We start from the raw sequence: 21,024 nt of genomic DNA on the forward strand, positions 1-21,024 counted from the left end.
CCTGGGACCCTCCTGCCGGCTTCTGGAATTCTGCACTGTGTGGACCCCACCAAGCTCCTCCCCTGCCTTAATTTATAGCATTCATGGCTTTTTAAAGTATTTATTTATTTATATGTGTGGGTCTCAGACCTCACAAAAATGTCTATTTTTTTATTCTTTGTAAACATTCTGCAAATACACGATGAAAACAGACCTCTGTGGTGTGTCGCGCGTGTGTGTGTGTGTTGGCATCCACTCTTTTTCTTTTGCTGTCACAGCAATGACCTCAGCTTCAGCTGTACAGAGACACCCCTGCTTGCCCTGTGGTCTAGCCTGTGAGCTCTGTGGTCTAGCCTGGCCTACTGCTTTCTGCCTCTGGGTGGAGAGCACACTGTTTCTCTTTAGGATCTTCCTGGGTTGTTCTGGAAAAGTCTCTTCTCTGTGGCTGAGGTGTTGGCAGCAGGCTTCCCTGTGCTCCCCTTTGATTTTGATTTTGAGATAGGGCTTCCTGTAGCCCAGGCTGGCCTCTAATGTGCTACACAGCCTCAAACTCCTGTTTCCCCTGTTCCCTCTCTGGAGTGCTAGGCGCTGCAGGCATGCACCTCCATGCCAGGCTCTAGCAATAGCCGTTCTCGCTTCACCAAAGACACCGCGGTGGTGGATAAGGTCCCCTGCACTTTGTCATCTTCTCTTCCGGAACCTGTGTGAAGACAAAAAGGGCCGCTCAGGGAGGTGGCTCAGCATCCCAATCCCGAAGACAAGGTCTCACGATGACGCGCAGTCTCCTGGAGCGCGGGCTGGCTTCAGACTCACTGTGCAGCCGCGGATGCCCTGAGCTCCTGATCCACCTGCCTCCACCTCCCTGGCGCTTTGGAGACTGGCATGGGCCACCACATCTGGCTTTATAGGATGCTGGGGATCGGACCCTCAGCTTCATGCATGCTAGGCAAGGGCTGACCCCACCGGAGTCACATCCCCAGGCCCGTTCATGACAACCTGTACCCACGGATGTCCACAGCATGTGCTCTGTACCACCCTGACCTTTAATACAGACAGGCATGTCTGAAGTGCCACAGCTTTCAAACAGGGTGTGCAGGCGTTGTCTACTTGTGGGCTGTGACAGCCCATGCGCTCAGGATGTGGAGACACGAGGGTCAGTTCCAGGTGATCCTTGTCTGCTTGGTAAGCTTGGGGACAGCTTGGGCCATATGAGACCCTGTTCCCCTGTTCCCAAATATTCATCTACTATGTGCAAAGTAAAACTGAAAACGCTGCTCACATGTTGCAATGGTTACATGCAAAAGCGTCTTCCAAGATGGCTGTGTTCTAGACTCATCTTGTTTTCCAACTCCTCCTATCCCGAGTCCCTGGAGATGAAGACCTGAGTGTCACTCACATATTATGTTGTGATTTCTCCTGTATGTGTGTGTGTACATACTTGCTCACATGCATATATATGCATGTGCGCATGCATATGTGTCTTTACATGTGTAAGATGTAAGTGGGCATCTGGTGTCTTCCACTTTGATGATTAAGGTGGCTGAGGTGTTTTGTGACAAAGGCCCGCACACTCACTTCCTCGGATCCGGGCTCTTTTTCCACCTCGAGTTTCCCTGGGATTAAACTCAGGTCTTCATTGTGAACAGGTGTGTCGCATCTGAGCAGGGGCATGCAGGCTCTTTCCCTGAGCACTCCGAACACAACAAGGAAGCAGGGCAGTAACCCAGTATGTGGGTGCCGGTCCCGGTGGCCTCAGCATAAACACAGCCTCAGAAGAAAGTAAGAGATGAGACCCTGGGAGCTGAGGGGAGGGGAGCCAGTCAGGGATCAGAGGCAAGGAAGGTGGCGCCTCAGCCACTGAGGTAGAGGAGCCCTGGGCTGGCACCCATCACCCACCACCCACAGCTGGAGTTTAAGTTTTCTCTTTGGAACCCAATCTGCAAATGCAGCTAGTTATTGGTTTAATTTTTTGTTTTGTTTTGTTTTCTTCGTTTTTGTTTTTGTTTTTCCGAGACAGGGTTTCTCTGTGTAGCCTTGGCTGTTGTAGACTCTCTTTGTAGACCAGGCTGGCCTCGAACTCACAGCGATACACCTGCCTCTGCCTCCCGAGTGCCTGCACACCAGAAGAGGGCACCAGATCTCACTATAGATGGTTGTGAGCCACCTTGTGGTTGCTGGGAATTGAATTCAGGACCTCTGGAAGAGCAGACAGTGCTCTTATCCACTGAGCTGTCTCTCCAGCCTTCTTGTTGGTTTTGCTCAAATTAAAACATTTACTTTTTCCCCCTGTCTCTACATGTGTGCATACGTGTGGAGCTCCTATAGCTGGGCTTACAGTGGCTATACACCATCTGATGTGGGGGCTGGGAACCAAACTGTCATCCTCTATAAGAGCTGCAAGTGCTTTTAACCATGGAGCCATCTCTCCCGGCCCATCTTAAATTCTTTTTTTTTTTTTTTTTTTTAAAGATTTATTTATTTTATTTATTGCATATGAGTGTTTTATCTGCAAAGGAGGGTTTTAGATCACATTATAGATGGTTGTAAGCCACCATGTGGTTGCTGGGAATTGAACTCAGGACCTCTGGAAGAGCAGGCGGCGCTCTTAACCACTGAGCCATCTCTCCAGTCCCCCATCTTAAATTCTTTATGGTGAAAAATGCACACATCACCACCATATGAATTGGATTTTTTTTCACACTTACTATTTATTTGGTGGGTGTTCACGTGCCATGGCAAATGAGTGAGGATCAGAGGATGACTTTGGGGAGCCAGTTTTCTCTCCCACCTTGTGGGTCTCAGGGATGGAACTCAAGTTGCCAGGCTTGGCTGCAAGTGCTTTTCACTCCTGAACTACCTCATATTTATTATTTATTTTATTAATATTTATTTATTATTAACTGTGCAGTTTGGTGCTCTCAAACACATCCACACTGTTCTGCAGTGGACTCCCAGAAGTCTTTGCATCTTCCCAGGTGAGGCTGAGGCAGGAGGATCATGAGTTTGAGGCCAGCATGGATACCTGGCTGTCCTTTGTAGATGAAACTGTAGGCTGCAGAGATGGCACCATGGTTAAAAGCACTTGCTGCTGCTGCTGCTGCTGCTGCTGCTGCTGCTGCTGCTGCTGCTGCACAGACCTGAGTGTGGTTCCCAGCACCCAAATGAAGGTTCACAGATGCCTGTGATTCCAAATTCTGAAGCATAGGGTTCGACACACCCTTCTGCCTCCACAGGCACTACTCGCACACGGCACATTTATATACAGGCACCCAGTCCCTCCTACAGATGACATTAAAAGCAAATTAATCTTAAAACAACTAGACACAAGCCATCTCATTTTGTAGCAAGTTCTACTATTTAAACACCAAATTCTCTTCTTCCTCTCCCCCTCCTGGCAGCTGGCCTCTCCAGGGGCCTCGCATCCGTGTAACTAAAGCATGGGTCCTTCCATACCTGGCTTATCTCTCTTACTGTGGTACCCTCAGGGTCCATCTGCTCTTCCGTTTTGCTTATTCACTCTCTCTCATCAGCAGGAAGCCTGAGGTTTTGTTTTGTTCTGTTTTGTGAGACAGGGTTTCTCTGTGTAGCCCTGGCTGCCCTAGAACTCACTCTGTAGACCAGGCTGGCCCTTGAACTCACAGAGATCCGCCGGCCTCTGCATCCTAAGTGCCAAGACGTGAACCACCACCACCCGACCAGGAAGTCTGAGTTTCAAATCTTTAAGTCTCTGATAAGTTGTTACAGCAGCCACGAGAAACTCATACAAGCAGGAAATCTCAAAGCTGACTTAGAACGGAATGGAAATGTGGGTGGGTTTTTTGCCTTCCATGGATGGGGGGGGGGAGGAGAGGCGGGTGTCACACTGTGCCCTCTTCTGCTTAGCACAGGCTGGCTTCCATGTCCTGGGACATCGGGCTAATGGGGGCAACAGCATGGTATTTTTGGAAGGTCTTCCGAAGCAGCCTCTTTCTTTGGGTTCCCTACTTTCTTTCTTTCTTTTTTTTTTTTTTTGGTTTTTCGAGACAGGGTTTCTCTATGTAGCCTTGGCTGTCCTGGACTCGCTTTGTAGACCAGGCTGGCCTCGAACTCACAGCAATCCGCCTGCCTCTGCCTCCCTCCCGAGTGCTGGGATTAAAGGCGTGCGCCACCACGCCCGACTGGGTTCCCTACTTTTAAGGAAACATTTCCTGGGTGTCCAACAAGCCCCCTCCGTTTTTGGCAGCATGTGGGACTCAAAGCCCTACCACACACTCTCACATCCTGACATCCACGTCCTCCTCCCTGGCTCAAGCCAAGACGGTACCAAGGATGGTCCTGCAGTGGACGCCATCTTCCCAGGAGCCATAGTGAGGTTGGCACCCAAGGCTCCTTTTCTCTGACGTCAGCCAGCCCTGTCAAGCTCTGGCCTTCCCCCAACCTGAGCCTCTCCCTGGCGGCGGCCTCATCCCGTCACACCCCTTTTTCTCCTCTCTCCGGGCCAAGCTGAGATTCCAGAGGGAGCTGAGAGTTTCCACACTTGGAGGCTCAGAGGAGTATGAGGCCGGAGGCTCCCAATGGGAGGCTCTGAAACACCCAGAGAGGCGGACACCCTCGGAGGAGCCAGGAACAGGTGTGGTGAGCTGAGAATGAGTTATCCAGGGAATGCGGGGCATTTTGGAGCTAACTTCATCCTTCCTGTGGGTGGGGGGCGGCTAACCTGCATCCGTCATCCCCACCGCAGCGGGCTAACCTTCACTTCTCCGCAAGGGGCCAGCCTTTCTCCCTTCTGCGTGGGATAGTGTTCATGTCTACTCCAGCGGCTAACCTTCACTCTTCCTGAGCGGGTTAATCTGTGACCTTGCCTTCTAGCAAGAGTGACTTCTGCCTTTTCCTACTTATGAGTTTGGGGCCCCGGGGGCAGCTGCCGGTGGTGAGTCGGAGTCGCCTCCAGCCTGCCCTCTGCGGGCTTCCCGCATCTGCGTCATTGGTCCCTCCCCCTCCTCCTCGCTCCTACCGGGGGTCACCTGCTCCCTCCCCTCTGCTCTTCCTAACCTGTCCCTGGGTGTCTTCCTCCCAACAGCTGCTCTCATCTGGAGCCCTCACCTGTGTCTGTCTCCTTGCCCTGGTGTAGAAGTGCCCCGTGGCCTTGCAGGGCAAGGTGACCCAGACATTGAAGATCCTGGAGCGCGGCGGGTAGAGGGGAGTGGCGGCGCGCGGGGGGGGGGGGGGCGGGAGTGGCTGACTCAGTTCTGGGCGATGCCCTAGTATTCGTTAATTTACACCGCTGTGAGCGCTATTCTGGACAGAGACAAAGGAGCAAGGCTTTGTTTTGGCCCAGGGATTCAGAGGCTTTTAGCCCCCCCCCCCCGCTCCCCAAGGCATATCAGATCAATTCATTTGGGGGCGGCATTAGCGTGTGGTCCAGCCTGTTGACATCACAGAAGACCAGGAGAGCAGAGAGGGAGGCAGGAACCCTGCACATATCACCTCCAGATGCACTGGATGCTCCAACCGGGAGCCTTGGTTCTCAACACCAGCATGGTGGTTTATTTTGTTTTGGTTTGGTTTTTGAGACAAGGGTTTCTCTGTGTAGCCTTGGCTGTCCTGGACTCACTCTGTAGACCAGACTGGCCTCGAACTCACAGCGATCCACCTGCCTCCCCGAGTGCTGGGATTAAAGGCGTGTACTACCACGCCCAGCCTAGCATGGTGGTTCCTAAGTGCTGTCCCTCCGGTTCCAGGGAATCTGACGCCCTCATCTGGCTTCTGGGGGCACTGCACACATGCGGTGCCTATACCCAGGCGAAACACACATAAAATAAAAAATAAAAACGTCTCGCCCTAGTGACATGTGTACTTATAGCCAGGCTCCACATCCCAAAGACTCCAGTCTCCTCAAAATAATGGCAACAGCTGGGAACCAGACTAGTCATCCTGTGGGGCACATCTCAGATTTAAGCCATTACAGGCCAGGACTGGCCCCTTCCCACACCGCATGATACCCGCTCCTAGTTTTGGGACTGTGCAAATCCTGGGTCATCCACAGCGTGGCTTTACCCGGTAGGCCTTCCTCTGTGTCAAGGGCCAGGCTCACAGCCACAGATGCAGGCTCAGCCGGTACCCCAGGCACCAGAACCACCATTTCTTTCCCTGGCTGCCCAGGCTGCAGGAGGCCCAGAGGAAGGTGAGTCTGGAGAGGGGCCTGGGGTCTGCAGCGCCTGGAAGGCCTGAGCCTTGGCAGCTCCTGAGCTAGTTCTGTTGTCTCAGGAGACATCGCCCCCTCCCCCTCCCACCCCTCCCCCATCCCCCTCTTCCCAGCTCCCCCTCTCCCCCACCCCTCCTCCTGCTTCACCAGCTAACCCTCTCCCCACCCCTCCATCCTCTTCCAACCTCCCCCTCTCCCCCACCCATCCACCTCTTCAAAGCCCTCCCTCTCCCCCACCCCTTCCCTCTCTTCCAGCTCCTCCTCTTTCCCTTCCCCCCCTCCTGCCCTCTTCACCACACCTCCCCCTCTCCCCCTCACCCCACACTCCCCCTCTTCCCAGCTCCCCCTCTCCCCCACCCCTCCTCCTCTTCACCCCTCCCCCTCTCCCCCTCACCCCACCCCTCCTCCTCTTCACCCCTCCCCCTCTCCCCTACCCCTCCCCCTGTCCCCCTCCCCTCCCCCTTCCCCACCCCTCCCCACCTGTTGCCTGAAGGCCTCTGACACCTTTTATCTTTTCCACCTGCTGCACCCTGATCTGAAACATGTGTCTTGGACTCCCGCATGAGGCTATCCTAGGAACTTGTGTTTTTATGAGCCCCGTCCCTGCCCAGGGTCACCGGATCTAGGTCGCAACTGTTTGTAGAGCCTCCCAGATGTTTGTACTTGTGATTTTAGACCCTGTGAGAACTAAGTGGTGACAAGCACATCTGTCTGTGACATCGGACTTGTTTGTATGTGTGACTGTGTGAACGCGTGTAGCACTGAAGAATTTCTTCAGCCTCAGCATGTGTGTGTGTTTGTGTGTGTGTGTGTGTGTGTGTGTGTGTGTGTTGAACTTTCCCCTCAGGATAGAAACAACACCTCCTTCTCTGAGATGGGCCACCAGCAACAGACCAAAGTCCAGCTCGGGGAGCCAGTATGTTTACTGAGCTTCACTTAGAGGGAACATGGGTGATTGCCAAGCAGGCAATGCTACAGGAAGTGTCAGCCCAGCTCAGAAGGGCGGCACGCATCCTCACACAGGTGTAAACCCCTTCGGTGACTTTTCATACCCTGTGTATTTTAAAGCTTCCTGTGACAAGGCGCATCATACCACTTGGCAGATTCCATGCTGCTGGGAGCGGGGTGTACAGGTGGGCGTGGCTGGAATCGCAGGCAAATGCCTAAAGGTTCCCCACACACTTCTCCTTCCAAAGGGGGGAGGGGGGGCACAACAGTCAGCAGGCCTGATCTCAAACTCACACCTGTCCTTCTGCCACTGCCTCCCAAGTGGTGGGATCATAGACGTGTGCTACTGCGCCCGGCCGAATAATGAATTTTTTAAAAAATAATTTTTATTTAGTTTTTTATTTTATGTGCATTGGTATGTAGGTGTCAGATGCCTTGGAACTGGGAGTTACAGACAGATGTGAGCTGCCATGTGGTTGCTGGGAATTGAACCCAGGACCTTTGGAAGAGCAGACAGTGCTCTCAACCACTGAGCCATCTCTGCAGGTCCCAAGAATAATTAATTTTTGAGACTAGCTCTCACTGTGTAGCCGTGGCTAATCTAGAACCCTGATGACCAGGCAAGTCTGGAATACTTGGGAGACCCTCCTGCCTCTGTCTCCTGAATGCTGGGATTAAAGGCCATTATGAGCCCGGCAGTGGTGGCATATGCCTTTAATCCTAGCACTCGGGAAGCAGAGGCAGGTGAATCATTGTGAGTTCGAGACCAGCCTGGTCTACAAAGCGAGTCCAGGACAGCCAAGGCTACACAGAGAAACCCTGCCTTGAAAACCCAAAACCAAACAAACAAATAAAGGCTGTTATGCTTGGCTTGATCTTTATTTGTACATTTTTGTTACATGTGCGTATAAATGGATGGAGGTCAGAGTCAGAAGACAGAGGGCGGAGGGCCACTCCTGTGAGCCATTTCTCTCCTTCCACCATGTGGGTCCCAGGTATCAAACTCAGGTCATCAGGCTTGGCGACAAACACGTCTACCCAGTAAACCATCTTGCTGGCCCAACAAACCTGACCTTGAGGGACTTTTTTGAGTAGCCACACTGGCTCTGAAAAAGAAGAAGAAGAAGAAGAAGAAGAAGAAGAAGAAGAAGAAGAAGAAGAAGAAGAAGAAGAAAAAGAAGATGAAGAAGAGCTGTTCTGAGGACTATATTCTATAACAGTGATCAGACACACACATACACACACACACACAGGGTCAGGGAGAAGGAAATAGGCCACATGAAATGACTGACAGGTTCTGGCAGCCACACCACGGGCTCTGTCCCCACACGTGACTGCAGCAGGGATGAGCAGTCATAGCTGATGAGCTGCCCAGAGTGGCACTGCACCTGGGTCGCCTCCACCCCAGTCTGCATGCTCCTGGCCCAAGCACAGCCATGCCTGTCTCTCAGAATGTGTCCGACGCATGCCTGCGTTCTTCCATCGTCATGTTCCGTAGTAGCTGTGAGCCCTCGGTCTCGTCGCAAGCCATCTTCCAGCTGTCTGGTCGCGGGTGGTTTACAAAGAATGGAGATTTGGGCGCTGGCCTGTCGCTCTGTGGTAGAGCATGTAAACCGCCCTGGGCCCCACCGGCCTCTCAGCACTGGTTAGTTTCACTAACCAGTTGTGGAGACACATGGTAAGCTCAGCAGTCAGAGACAGGAAGGCTGTGCGTTTAAGGCGAGCGTGGTGAGGCCCAGGCACAAGCGAAATGTAGGTTTGTTTCTTAGTCTGGGAGGCCTGGGAGCTTGGTGTTGGTAAATGCTGTCTTCTTGCTTTCCTTTTCTCTGCCTCCAACTGCCACACTCACCACAGAGCTGGGGCTGGTCTCAAACCCCTGACCATCCAGCCTCTGCTCCCAGTGCTAGGATTACTAGTGCGTGACACCCCATTTGGCTTCAAAGAAGATTCTCCTCGGCTTCCCGTCCCAGTGTGAGGGTTCTTGGTGACACACCTGAGTGTGGCTTCTGGCTTCGAGAACCTGCATATATTCAACTTTACAAGTCAATGCCAAAATGTTTCTGTCAGAGTCTCTAACACATCTTTCCCCCTTACAGCACGCTTCCCCCAACTTAAGCTACTTTGAGTGGGTTTCTATTGCTACCTGAGCCATCAAAACGACTCCGGGATGACAGCCGCGTCTGTGATGTTCCTCCTGAGGGATTCCCTTCACCAACAGCTGTCGCCGGCAGTGGCTTCAAGACTCAACGTGGAAATTTGTCACACCAACAGTGTTGAAAGGTAAGAGGTGACTGCGTCGTGAGCGTGTCACCGTCACGAATGGGTGAAGGTGGCTGAGTGGGAGTGAATTAGGTGTCACAGGAGCGGAGGCCAGACAGTCCCTCCCTTCACGCACACAGACGCCCTCTGCTGTTGCTGCGCGTAGGAGAGCTCCAAGGTCCGGCCTGGAAGGTCTCACGTCTGCAACCTCAGCACTTGGAAGCAGAGGCCAGCAGCTTCAGTGAGTGTGAGGCCAGCCTGGGCTATGTGAAATCTTGCCTCAAAAATAAAAAAAGCGGGCTGGGCGTGGTGGCGCACGCCTTTAATCTCAGCACTCGGGAGGAAGAGGCAGGTGGATCGCTGTGAGTTCAAGGCCAGCCTGGTCTACAGAGCGAGTCCAGGACAGCCAAGGCTACACAGAGAGACCCTGTCTCGAAAAACAAACAAACAAAGGCGGGAAGTAGGGGATGGCTTAGTGGGTAAAGCACTTGTTGCACCAGTTTGAGAGCTCGAGTTTAAAGCGGGGCGGCTGCGGTGCCCTGTGACCTCGGTGCTGCGCAAAGGAGGACAAGACAGAGACAGGAAACTACCAGCTCCAGGTTCAGTGATCACTGCAGCCTGAGAGTAAGGTGGAGAGTGAAAGAGGAAGACACTTAACCCACATGCATAGGCAAATGCATGCACACACATGACCACACGTGCACACACACACACAATCCTACCACACACACACACACATACATGTAATTTTCCTGCATGCACACACATACACAAATCCTCCTGCATATACACAGAAACCCTCCTGCATGCACTCTCTCTCTCTTTCACACACACACACACACACACACATGCACACACACATACATGTAATCCTCCTGCACGCACACACATACACAAATTCCTGCATATATACACACACTATCCTGCGTGCACACACAAATCCTCCTGTACACACATGCACACACAACACACACATAATCCTCCTACATGCACACATACACACAAGTAATCCTCCTGCGTGGACACACACACACACACACACACACACACAACCTTCCTGCCTGTGCTTCTGAGAAGCTTAGATTACAGGTGTGTAGCACCAGGCCCATCTTTTGGTCTTGTTGTTACTGGGCACTAAACCCTGGACCTGCTGCGGGCTAGGCGGGCACTATACTGCTGGCTCACATCTCCAGAGCCTATTGTGTGTGTGTGTGTGTGTGTGTGTGTGTGTGTGTGTGTGTGTTCTGTCTGCCTGGGACTTCCGTAGTCTGAGTAACACACTTTTCCTTTTTTTTACAGAGCTTGGCCTCCTAGGTAAAGGACTTTTTTCTTCTCTTTCCTCTTGAGTTCTTGCACCTTTTCCCAACAGAGGAACAGGTTTGGCTTCTCTTCAGCAGAGGTCTCAGCTGACGGCACTGATCCTCTTGTGCTGTCAGGGCTACGACGAATTGAAACAAAGTTGGCTTGACACCGACCCGGATGCCAGGCTGCTTGTTAAGTGGCCAGTGGGCAGGGATGGCCTGGCACAGGGAAGATTAGGTCCCAGGGAGGATGGAGCGGGACAGCAAAAGGATTCAGCCAGCTGCTTAGAAAGCTGTGTAAATTAAAGCTAACAAATTGGGATGGGATGCAGCTCACAGGCTGTTTAGCCTACTCAAGATCCTGGTTCAGTCCCCAGGTGGAGAGAAAAACAATAAAACTTAGAACTGGCATAAAGTATCTCAGTGCCTAGAACTCTCCAGTGAGGGGCTGGGGTGTAGCTCAGTGGTAGAGCCCCTGCCTAGAATCCCCCAGTAAGGGGCTGGGGTGTGGCTCAGTGGTAGAGCCCCTGCCTAGAATCCCCCAGTGAGGGGCTGGGGTGTGGCTCAATGGTAGAGCCCCTGCCTAGAATCCCCCAGTGAGGGGCTGGGGTGTGGCTCAGTGGTAGAGCCCCTGCCTAGACTCCCTCAGTGAGGGGCTGGGGTGTGGCTCAGTGGTAGAGCCCCTGCCTAGACTCCCTCAGTGAGGGGCTGGGGTGTGGCTCAGTGGTAGAGCCCCTGCCTAGACTCCCTCAGTGAGGGGCTGGGGTGTGGCTCACTTGTATAAAGCTCTGAGCTCCATCCTCAGTACCACAAAGCCTAGCAATATACACACACTGGCACACTTGTGGGAACCCATGCCAAATTCTGCCATGTCAGAAATCCTGTGCTTAGGCTGTATGCCGTGACCTTCGAGGTGCTGACCTTTACCTCACCAGGAGGTCTTGTGTTCTAGGCCATCCTTGGACTATTTACCTTTGAAAGAAGTAAGGAAGTCTCAACTTGGAACCACCCAGAAGATCTAGGAAGTTCTTAGAAGGAACTACTCAGAGAACTAGGAAGTTCTACAGGGAGCGATTTAGGCTATTGCATTCTTGCCCGGGGGCTAGGGTGAGTGAGATTAGAATAAATCTTATTGACCTTGCCCTATATATGTTCCTGCGAGCTGGTAATAAAGTGAATCTTGATCAGAAATTTCCTGACTTGATTTGTTATTTCTCACGTCTCTGTATCCTACTTTCAATCCCCACTCCCTCTTTCAGGCTAACCCTGACTCGATATTTCCCGTGGGCTGGGCCCCGACACACAGTTACATACACACTCCTCTCTAAGTAAATGGAAGAAGTAAAAAAAAAAAAAAAATCTGAGCTGGGAGGCAGAAACAATGGCTTCAGGAGATAAGAGCACTTGCTGCTGTTACAGAGAACTTGCGTTTGGGTCCCCAGGTCCCGCATCAGGCGGCTCACAGACATGTGTTATCCAGCGCCAGGGACTTTGATACACTCCCTTCCAGAGCACTCACTTACGTGCATACACACACACACACACACACACTCACACATATGCAAACACACACATATGCTCACACACTCACACATACAAACACCCACACATATACAAACACACACAGACACACATTGACACACACTCATACACACTGATACACACACACACACATACACACACACTTTAAAAAAAAAAAAAGAAATATCTTTTTTAAAACCTCCTGCAATGGGGGCTGGAGAGATGGCTCAGTGGTTAAGAGCACTGCCTGCTCTTTCAAAAGACCCGGGTTCAATTCCCAGCACCCACATGGCAGCTCACAACTGTCTGTAACTCCAAGATCTGACACTTTCACACTAATGCACATAGATTAAAATTAAATAAAATACTAAAAAAAAACCTGCAATGTATGTTATAACAACAGTTCTGCCTACAAGGACTACATCTATGACACGGTTCCCTCAGATGACATTACACAGTGAGTTATCACCATCCGGTGGTGTGAGCCATCTGTGATGTTTGCACACCCCCAGGACACAATGCTCAGGATGTGTCCCCGCCATTAAGAGTTTGTTTGTTTGTTTTGTTTTGCTTTTCGAGACAGGGTCTCTCTGTGTAGCCTTGGCTGTCCTGGACTCGCTTTGTAGACCAGGCTGGCCTCGAACTCACAGAGATCCACCTGCCTCTGCCTCCCGAGTGCTGGGATTAAAGGCGTGCGCCACCATGCCTGGCAAGGGTAGTTTTATGTTGTTTCTGTCTCTCTGTCTTTGTCTCTGTCATTCTGTCTGTTTCTTTGTCTGTCTCTCTCTGTCTCTGTCTCCGTCTGTCTGTCTCTCTGTCTGTCTGTCTCTCCCCTACTTTGCTACTTTGACTTCTCTGAACTGGCTCCTAACTGACTCTTCTGTGGCTCAGCTCAGCTTCTCCTGGTTCACCTGCCTTCCCTCCTCGCTCTGCTAGCCGGATGCACTTTCACCTGCCACCTGCTTTCACTCTGCGCAGTCTCTTTTCCTCTCTCTAGCCCTACTCAGTCTTCTCTCCTCTGACCCCACTCTTCTCCCAGCTGGACCCTCTCCTGCTTGCGCCCCAACCCTACTGCCAGCTCTCTCAGCCTCTGCTGGCTTTTTATATTCTCTCCTGTTCCCAGAAGTCCAAGAGGCAACTGACACTGAAGGGCATAGGGTCCTTTAAAGGGCCAGGCACACAAAATAAACCGTACTACAGTTAAGCAATGAGTGACTGAAGGAAACACTCCCACTGGGTTCCTGTCACTCCTCAGCAGTAGTGGACACTGATAGCCTGACTTGCTTAGGGTTCATTTGCATATATTTCTATATGTGTGAAACACGTTCAACATTTTCATGTGCACTAAAATTTCCCTTCAGGCCGGGCGGTGGTAGCACACGCTTTTAATGCCAGCACTCGGGAGGCAGAGGCAGGTGGATCACTGTGAGTTCGAGGCCAGCCTGGTCTACAAAGTGAGTCCAGGACAGCCAAGGCTACACAGAGAAACCCTGTCTCGAAAAACAACAACAACAACAAAACACCACAAACCAATAAAATTTCCCCTTATACAATAAGATTTACTTTCTATTTTACATGTATGGATGTCTTGCTTGTATCCGTGTCTGTAACTTACATAGGTGTGCGCCCACAGAGTGGGTCAGATCCCCTTGGAACTGCAGTTGCAGCTGCTGGGAGCTGCCACGGGCATGCTGGGAGTAGAACCTGCATCATCTTGAAGAGAAGTCAGTGCTCTTGGCCTCTGAGTCATCTCTCTGGTGTCCCACACCCTTTGAGACAAGGTCTCTTGGGACTGGAGAGATAGCTCAGTGGTTAAGAGCACTGGCTGCTCATCTCAGAGGCCCTGAGTTCAGTTCCCAGCTTATGAAATCTGGTGCCCTCTTCTGTCTGATACTCTCATCTGTCATGAAAGTCATACATGCAAATAGGGTGCTTATATACACAAATAAACAAATCTTTTTAACAATAGCAACATCAGAAAGACGGTCTCTTTATGTAACCCTGGCTGGCTTAGAACTCACAGACCAGGTAGGCCTGGAACTCAGAGATCCACCTGTCTCTGCCTCCCAAGTGTAGGGATTAAAGGTGTGTGCCACTATGCCAAGCTTCAAATTTGTATCTTAAAACTTGGGCTGGAGAGATGGCTCAGAAGTTAAGAGCACTGCCTGTTCTTCTGAAGGTCCTGAGTTCAATTCCCAGCAACCACATGATGGTTCACAGCCATCTACGATTAAATCTGGTGCTCTCTTCTGGCCTGCAGGTGTAACGTGCAGGCAGAATACTGTATATCGAATAAAGAAATCTTTTTTAAAAATCCTATAAAACTTATGTGTGTGCGTGCGTTTGTTTGTCTGTGGGAGTGCACATGTCACAGTATGCATATGGATGGTCAGCTTTGGGGACTGGCTCTTTCCTTCCGCCATACGTGGGTCCCAGGAATCAAACTCAAGTCGTCAGCCTTGTCATCAAGCGCCTTTACCCAACCGAGCCATCTCTCTGGCTCAGCTTTGTCATTTAAACCCTGTGACATTTTTATGATATTCACCTACAGTGACTAGTCTGGACGAGACACATTCCTTTTTCTCCCAGGGGTGATGTCACGTGGGCAACAGCAATCTCCTTTTTTCTGGGCTGCTGGGAGAAAAAAATGTTGAATCAAGGTTGTGAGATCTAAAAAGAGGGTTTCTTTTACTAATCAAAATGTATCACTGGAAATGTAGAAAAGAAGAAAGAAAGCCAATCTTTCTTCCCACTGCATTCCCAGAATCCTTTTCAACGTGCCTGCTAGAACCCCTTTCATGGGGTGTCTGAATTATCGACTTACCGTCTGGCTCTCTCTGGGCCTCACAGATTCCTCAAGGGCAAGGTGTCCTCGCATTCTTTTGGAGAAAAATGCTGTATGAGAAGATGTTTATTTTTCTACACTTTGTCTAGTGTCTGTGAACATGCGGTGAGGAGAATTGTGCCTTAGTGGAGATACATAGTGTGTGCTCAAACAAATCAGTCAAGTGTGCGTGTGGGGAGCGGCAAGAAGAGTGAGCCTTGCAGGTAACAGTGCCCTGATAGCGCTGAGCCCCGGAAGTCTCGCTAGGCCTATGTATTAAACCTGTGTCTGCCACAGCACAATCAGAATCTGTATCGTTTGGAATCTCCCAGTGAGGGGCAGGGGGCGTGGCTCAGTGGTAGAGCCCCTGCCTAGAATCTCCCAGTGAGGGGCTGGGGTGTGGCTCAGTGGTAGAGCCCCTGCCTAGACTCCCCCAGTGAGGGGCTGGGGCGTGGCTCAGTGGTAGAGCCCCTGCCTAGAATCCCCAAGTGAGGGGCTGGGGGTGTGGCTCAGTGGTAGAGCCCCTGCCTAGAATCCCCCAGTGAGGGGCAGGGGGTGTGGCTCAGTGGTAGAGCCCCTGCCTAGAATACCCCAGGGAGGGGCTGGGGTGTGGCTCAGTGGTAGAGTGCTGGCCTAACACATCTGTGACCCTGGCACAGCACAAATGGAAAGACCACACTAGCAAAAGCACCAGTGACTTGAGGAGCAGGGTCTGCCTCTCTACCTTCCTGTGATGGTGGCATATGGTGCCCGGTTCAGGATCTCCCTACCCCACCTGTCTTATGTTCCTGGGAGCCTCCTGGGTAAACGCAGCTGTAGGTGACTGCACCACACTTTGGCATCTTTGGCTCCGTGTCCCTAGTGCCAAGGGCCGGGCCCCCGTAACCCTGAGTCCCGGAAGTACACTGAGAAATTAGCAGCTGGAGATTAGATATCACGACTCCCGAGGCTAGAGGGAGGGACAAAGCTCTGCGTCTGCTCTGGGGCAGGGGCAGGGCCTCAGAACCCTGCTGAGAACAGTGGTGACTCTCCAGGTGACCCAGCAGGTCCCGGCCTCTGGCTCTGTCCATTTATAGACACTATTTTATATTTATCCAACGTTTTCTATTAGGTATTTGTAGTATGTACTCTATACTTCAAACATGGCATATATGAATATAGTATAGTAACAATGACGTGGCTGGTTTGTAGTGCTTTGGAGTCATTGTAAATGACTTTATTGATTAGTCTTATCATCCACAATTCCACCAAGGGCAAGAGAATGATTACTGCAGCTGCCTGAAGTCGCTCAGCAAGCACACGGCAGAGTCCAACGCGAGCTCCAGAGCTGGGGATATGGCATTCGTAAAGACAGGGTTGCGAGGCCGGGGCGGTGGTGGCGCACGCCTTTAATCCCAGCACTCGGGAGGCAGAGGCGCTGTGAGTTCGAGGCCAGCCTGGTCTACAAAAGCAAGTCCAGGACAGTCAAGGCTACACAGAGAAACCCTGTCTCCAAAAACCAAAAACAACAACAACAACAAAACAGGGTCGTGGCGGTGTATGCTTGTGATGCCAGAGCTGGGGAGGCGAGCCCAGGAGAATACAGACACAGTGCTCCTGGTGCTGTCAGGGGACTCAGCCACCTACTTTTTGCACAGATCCCATCACTATGAGGTGCAGGGATCTGGACCCAGGCGCTCTGTCTCCCTAGGCAATTCTATTACATGTTTGGTTTTTAGAAATAAAAATAATGCATTTATTATTATTTTGCGTATGTATGTATGTGTGCACATGATGAGGGGCACAGGAGGAGGTCACAGGAGGACGTCGTGGGACTGGTGTTTCCCCTTCCACGGTTAGGTTGCAGGCACCGACTCAGGTTGTAAAGCTTGTGCCTTTGTCTGCCGAGCCATCTCAGCAACCTCCGTGCTTTCTGTTTTATGTGGACGTTTGTGGTCGTGCGTAGCGTGTGTGCATGTGTACATGTAGAGATCAGAGGTCAACATTAAGTATCTTCCACAATTGCTCTTTATTATTTATTTGTTTGTTTGTTTGTTTTTCGAGACAGGGTCCCTCTGTGTAGCCTTGGCTGTCCCAAACTCACTCTGTAGACCAGGCTGGCCTCGAACTCACAGAGCTCTACCTGCTTCTGCCTCCTCGAGTGCTGGGATTAAAGGCGTGCGCCACCATGCTCGGCTTTATTTATTTATTTTAAGAATGTGTTTCACTACGTGGGTCTGGGTGGCTGCCTAGAACTTTGGTAGATCAGGAGGGCCTCGAAATCACAGAGATCCACTTGCCTCTGCCCCGCGAGTGCTGAGGTTAAAGGTGAGCACTATCATTCATCTCTCTGCTTATTTTAATTAATTAATTAATTAATTATACAGTAGTCTACTTGCATGTGTGCCTGCATGTAGGCCAGAAGAGGGTGCCAGATCTCACTATAGATGGTTGTGAGCCACCATGTGGTTGCTGGGAACTGAACTCAGGACCTCTGGAAGAACAGCCAGTGCTCTTAACCACTGAGCCATCTCTCCAGCCCTCAACATGTAAATCATTTTGCTTTCTGTGTATGGGTGCAGCATGTGTGTGCATCTGGTGCCCATGAAGACCAGAAGACGGGATTGGATCTGCGGGAACTCGAGTTATAAGGCATCATGTGGCTTCTGGGACTTGAACCCCAGCCCTCTAACTCCTGAGCCATTCTTCCAGACCCCTGTGCACTTATTTTTGAGACAGGGTCTTTCTTTCTTCCTTCCTTCCTTCCTTCCTTCCTTTTTTTTTTTTTTTTTTTTTTGAGACAGGGTCTTCCTTCCTTCCTTCCTTTCTTTCTTTCTTTCTTTCTTTTTTTTTTTTTTGAGACAGGGTCTTTCTGGAACCTAGAGGTCACCAGCTGTGTTGGAGAGGCCCCTGGAGGGCACTGGGCTCTGCCTGTCTCTGCCTCCCCAGCACTGGGCTTACAGCTGGGCTGTCACACCTGCCTATTTCCCTTGGGATCTGCACTCAGGTCCCGTGTTTGCAGACTTTCATACTTGCTGCTGCTAGTGACGAGCCCCTCACACATGCCGGGCTCAGCCTCCATCGCTGACCTCCACCCCAGGCACTGAAACACACCACCAATCATCTGCTGCTATCTGTACAACCTGGAAGCCTAGAAACAAATGCTGCCGTTTCCCCAGGCAGGAGAACCGTGGTAGCGTGTCTGCAATGCCGCACTAGGGTGGCAGAGGCAGGAGGGTGGCTTTAAGTTTAAGGCCAGCTTTATATTGAGATCCTACGTTAGCGAAGCTCAAGAGGGGGCTGGAGAGATGGCTCAGAGGCTAACAGCACCGGCTGCTCTTCTGAAGGTCCTGAGTTCAACTCCCAGCAACCACATGGTGGCTTTCAACCATGTATAATGAGATCTGGTGCCCTCTTCTGGCCTGCAGAAAGAAAGAAACAAAGAAAGGAAGAAAGAAAAGAAAAGTAAAGTGAAAGAGGAGGAGGATAGGAAAGCCTCTAGGTGTGGCTGGAGTGTAGCTTGCCTGAGGCTGGGGGTTCCTCAGAACCACACAGAAACAAATCTCCAGCTCAGTTTTCTGTCTCCCGTTCACCCAGGGTCTGGAATACATCCCAGGGTGAGCTCCAATTTGGTCTGTAGCCAAGGATAGCCTTGAACTCCTGATCTGCCTGCCTCACCTCCTCAGTGCTCTCACCATCACAGCTGCACCATGAACAGTGGTAAAGGATCAAGCCCCTACCCCACCCTCAACCCCGGCTTCCTTGGGGCTGGGCAAGCACATCCCCAGCCCCTTGACTGACTTTATAACGGTCTTTGACCAGTCAGACTCCCAGCCACTGGGGTCTTACTTCCATTTTGCCTTTATTATTCTGTGGTGTGATATTTTTCATGCTGCCGGACCAGCGAGGTCTCTGGCTCCCAGGGCAGGGGGCGTGTCCTCTTTGCTCTCCAGTCTCTTTTTTTATCTCGCAGCTTCTCTCTTCCCATGGGTCAGATACATAAATGCACCTCAGATCTCTCGTGGCCCATAGTCGCCATGTCCCCGCTGTGCCCTCTCCTGTTGGCTCTAGCCCTGGTGGCTGTCCGTGATGCCCACGGCGCCTGCCCGGTGCCGGCAGACCTGAAGAAGGCAGATGGCACACGCACATGTGCCAAGCTCTATGATAAGAGTGATCCTTACTATGACAACTGCTGCCAGGGGCCCGAGCTGTCCTTGGAGCCGGGCACCGACCTGCCCTACCTGCCCTCGGGCTGGGCCAACACGGCGTCCTCTCTGGTAGTGGCCCAGCGCTGCGAGCTCACTGTGTGGTCTCGCTCAGGCAAGGGTGGCAAGACACGCAAGTTCTCTGCGGGCAGCTACCCACGCCTGGAGGAGTTCCGCAGAGGCATCTTCGGAGACTGGTCCAACTCCATCTCTAGCCTCTACTGCAAGTGAGTCCCTGTGACCCTTAAAGCTCCGAACCCTCTACCCAGCCCCACCGACCCAACCCCCAGGCTCCCCCAGAACCCAGAGACCCACTGACTTATACTAAGAAAGGTAGATTTCCCCCTACAAACTGTTCTTGGAGGCCCCATATCCCAGTGTGTGCCGGAACTAGTCCTCTTAATCCTCCATCTTTAGGGCCCTTGTTCCCCCGAGTCTCTCAGGCAAACTCTTGTTTTTTTTTTTTTTTTGTTTGTTTGTTTCCTTTTTCTTTCTTTCGAGACAGGGTCTCTCTGTGTAGCCTTGGCCATCCTGGACTCACTTTGTAGACCAGGCTGGCCTCGAACTCACAGCGATCCGTCTCAGGCAAACTCTGGACTCCCCAAACTACGACACCCAACTCCACTATTGCCTCCGGTCTAGAAGCTCCTCCCCTCCGTATTGTTTTCTATTCTGCGCTTGCATGATGTTTCCTGGCTCCCGAATCCCAAGCCAGCACCCCGGCTCCCCGCCCCTCCCCTCCCCGCGCCCCGCCCCTCCCCGCGCCCCTCCCCTCCCCCTGCCCCGCCCCTCCCCGTGTCCCTTCCCCCATTGCATTTGAAAGCCCTAGACCCAACTCTCAGACTTAAAAATCCTCTCAGGCCTCAAGACCTCAGGCCCAAGTCTTGAAGACTCAATCTATTCTAGATTTCTACCCCGCCCACTCTGTCTTCCAGCTCTCCCAGGCCCGACCCTGGGGGTCCCCAAGTCTGGCAATCAAGCCAACATATATCAGCTGTTCTTTGGCTTACTGTATCACCATCCGAACCCAGCCCAGCGTAACTCCTCCAAAGATCAGCGGCCCCACCCCCACTCCCGCCGCCCGCGAACCTCCCAGGTCAGGACCCCAAGTTTTTGTACTTGGAGCCTTGAACCTCCTCCTCAGACTCTCCCACATGGGGGTACCTCTGCCCCGCCACCCCCTGTTGGGAATTTCTGTTTCTGTTGCAGGTGCAATTGATGCCTTGAGGGCCTTTCAGCTGTAATGCCACACAGTGCTGAGCCCAACGAGACTGCCCTTGGGGATTGACTGCTGAGGCTCCAAGAGCCAGGAGGGGAGGTGGCCCGGCTTCCTGCCATGGTAGCCTCCCTGTAATACAGTCCTTGTGAAGTTACGACCCTGTGTGCTATCTGCTTGTATTTGAGACCCGAATCCACCCAGGCCTGGATAGATTAGGAGAACGCGGAGTGATCAGGTCTGGCTCAGTCCGTGCTGGGGACCCAGCCTTAGGGTGAGGGGTGAACAAAGACACCCAGGGAGCAAACCAGGGCACTGCCGACTGCTGTCTAAATATTTAAACATTCCTTGTTTACTTCGGGTAAATCTGTCTCAGACGCCTGGGGAGATACAGACACTTAACACTCATGCTTAGAACATCAGAGTTGTTCTAGGACTTTATGCCAGGATAGAGCCCTGGTGTGTTGGGTGATGTGGTAGAGTCAGGGGCTCTGCCACTGAGCCACGCCCCAGCCCCTCACTGGGGGATTCTAGGCAGGGGCTCTACCACTGAGCCACGCCCCCGGCCCCTCACTGGGGGATTCTAGGCAGGGCTCTACCACTGAGCC

General features: G+C 51.9%; 1 protein-coding gene across 1 annotated transcript; it reads left to right on the forward strand.

The window, feature by feature from the left end:
* Positions 1–19,025: 19,025 nt before the first annotated feature.
* On the forward strand, positions 19,026–20,429 carry Sycn (syncollin). Its single transcript, XM_051162759.1, has 2 exons — positions 19,026–19,427; positions 20,410–20,429. Exons 1-2 carry the CDS (start codon positions 19,033–19,035, stop codon positions 20,417–20,419), a joined length of 405 nt encoding a protein of 134 aa, XP_051018716.1. The 5' UTR covers positions 19,026–19,032; the 3' UTR covers positions 20,420–20,429.
* The last annotated feature ends 595 nt before the right edge of the window (positions 20,430–21,024 follow it).

This window comes from Acomys russatus, chromosome 19 (genome assembly GCF_903995435.1).
Source record: "Acomys russatus chromosome 19, mAcoRus1.1, whole genome shotgun sequence".
In the NCBI taxonomy this organism is placed as follows: Eukaryota; Metazoa; Chordata; class Mammalia; order Rodentia; family Muridae; genus Acomys; species Acomys russatus.

What these genes read in the sequence shown, in the direction of transcription:
- Sycn (XM_051162759.1), top strand. Translation starts at nt 19,033, where the DNA reads ATGTCCCCGCTGTGCCCTCTCCTGTTGGCTCTAGCCCTGGTGGCTGTC.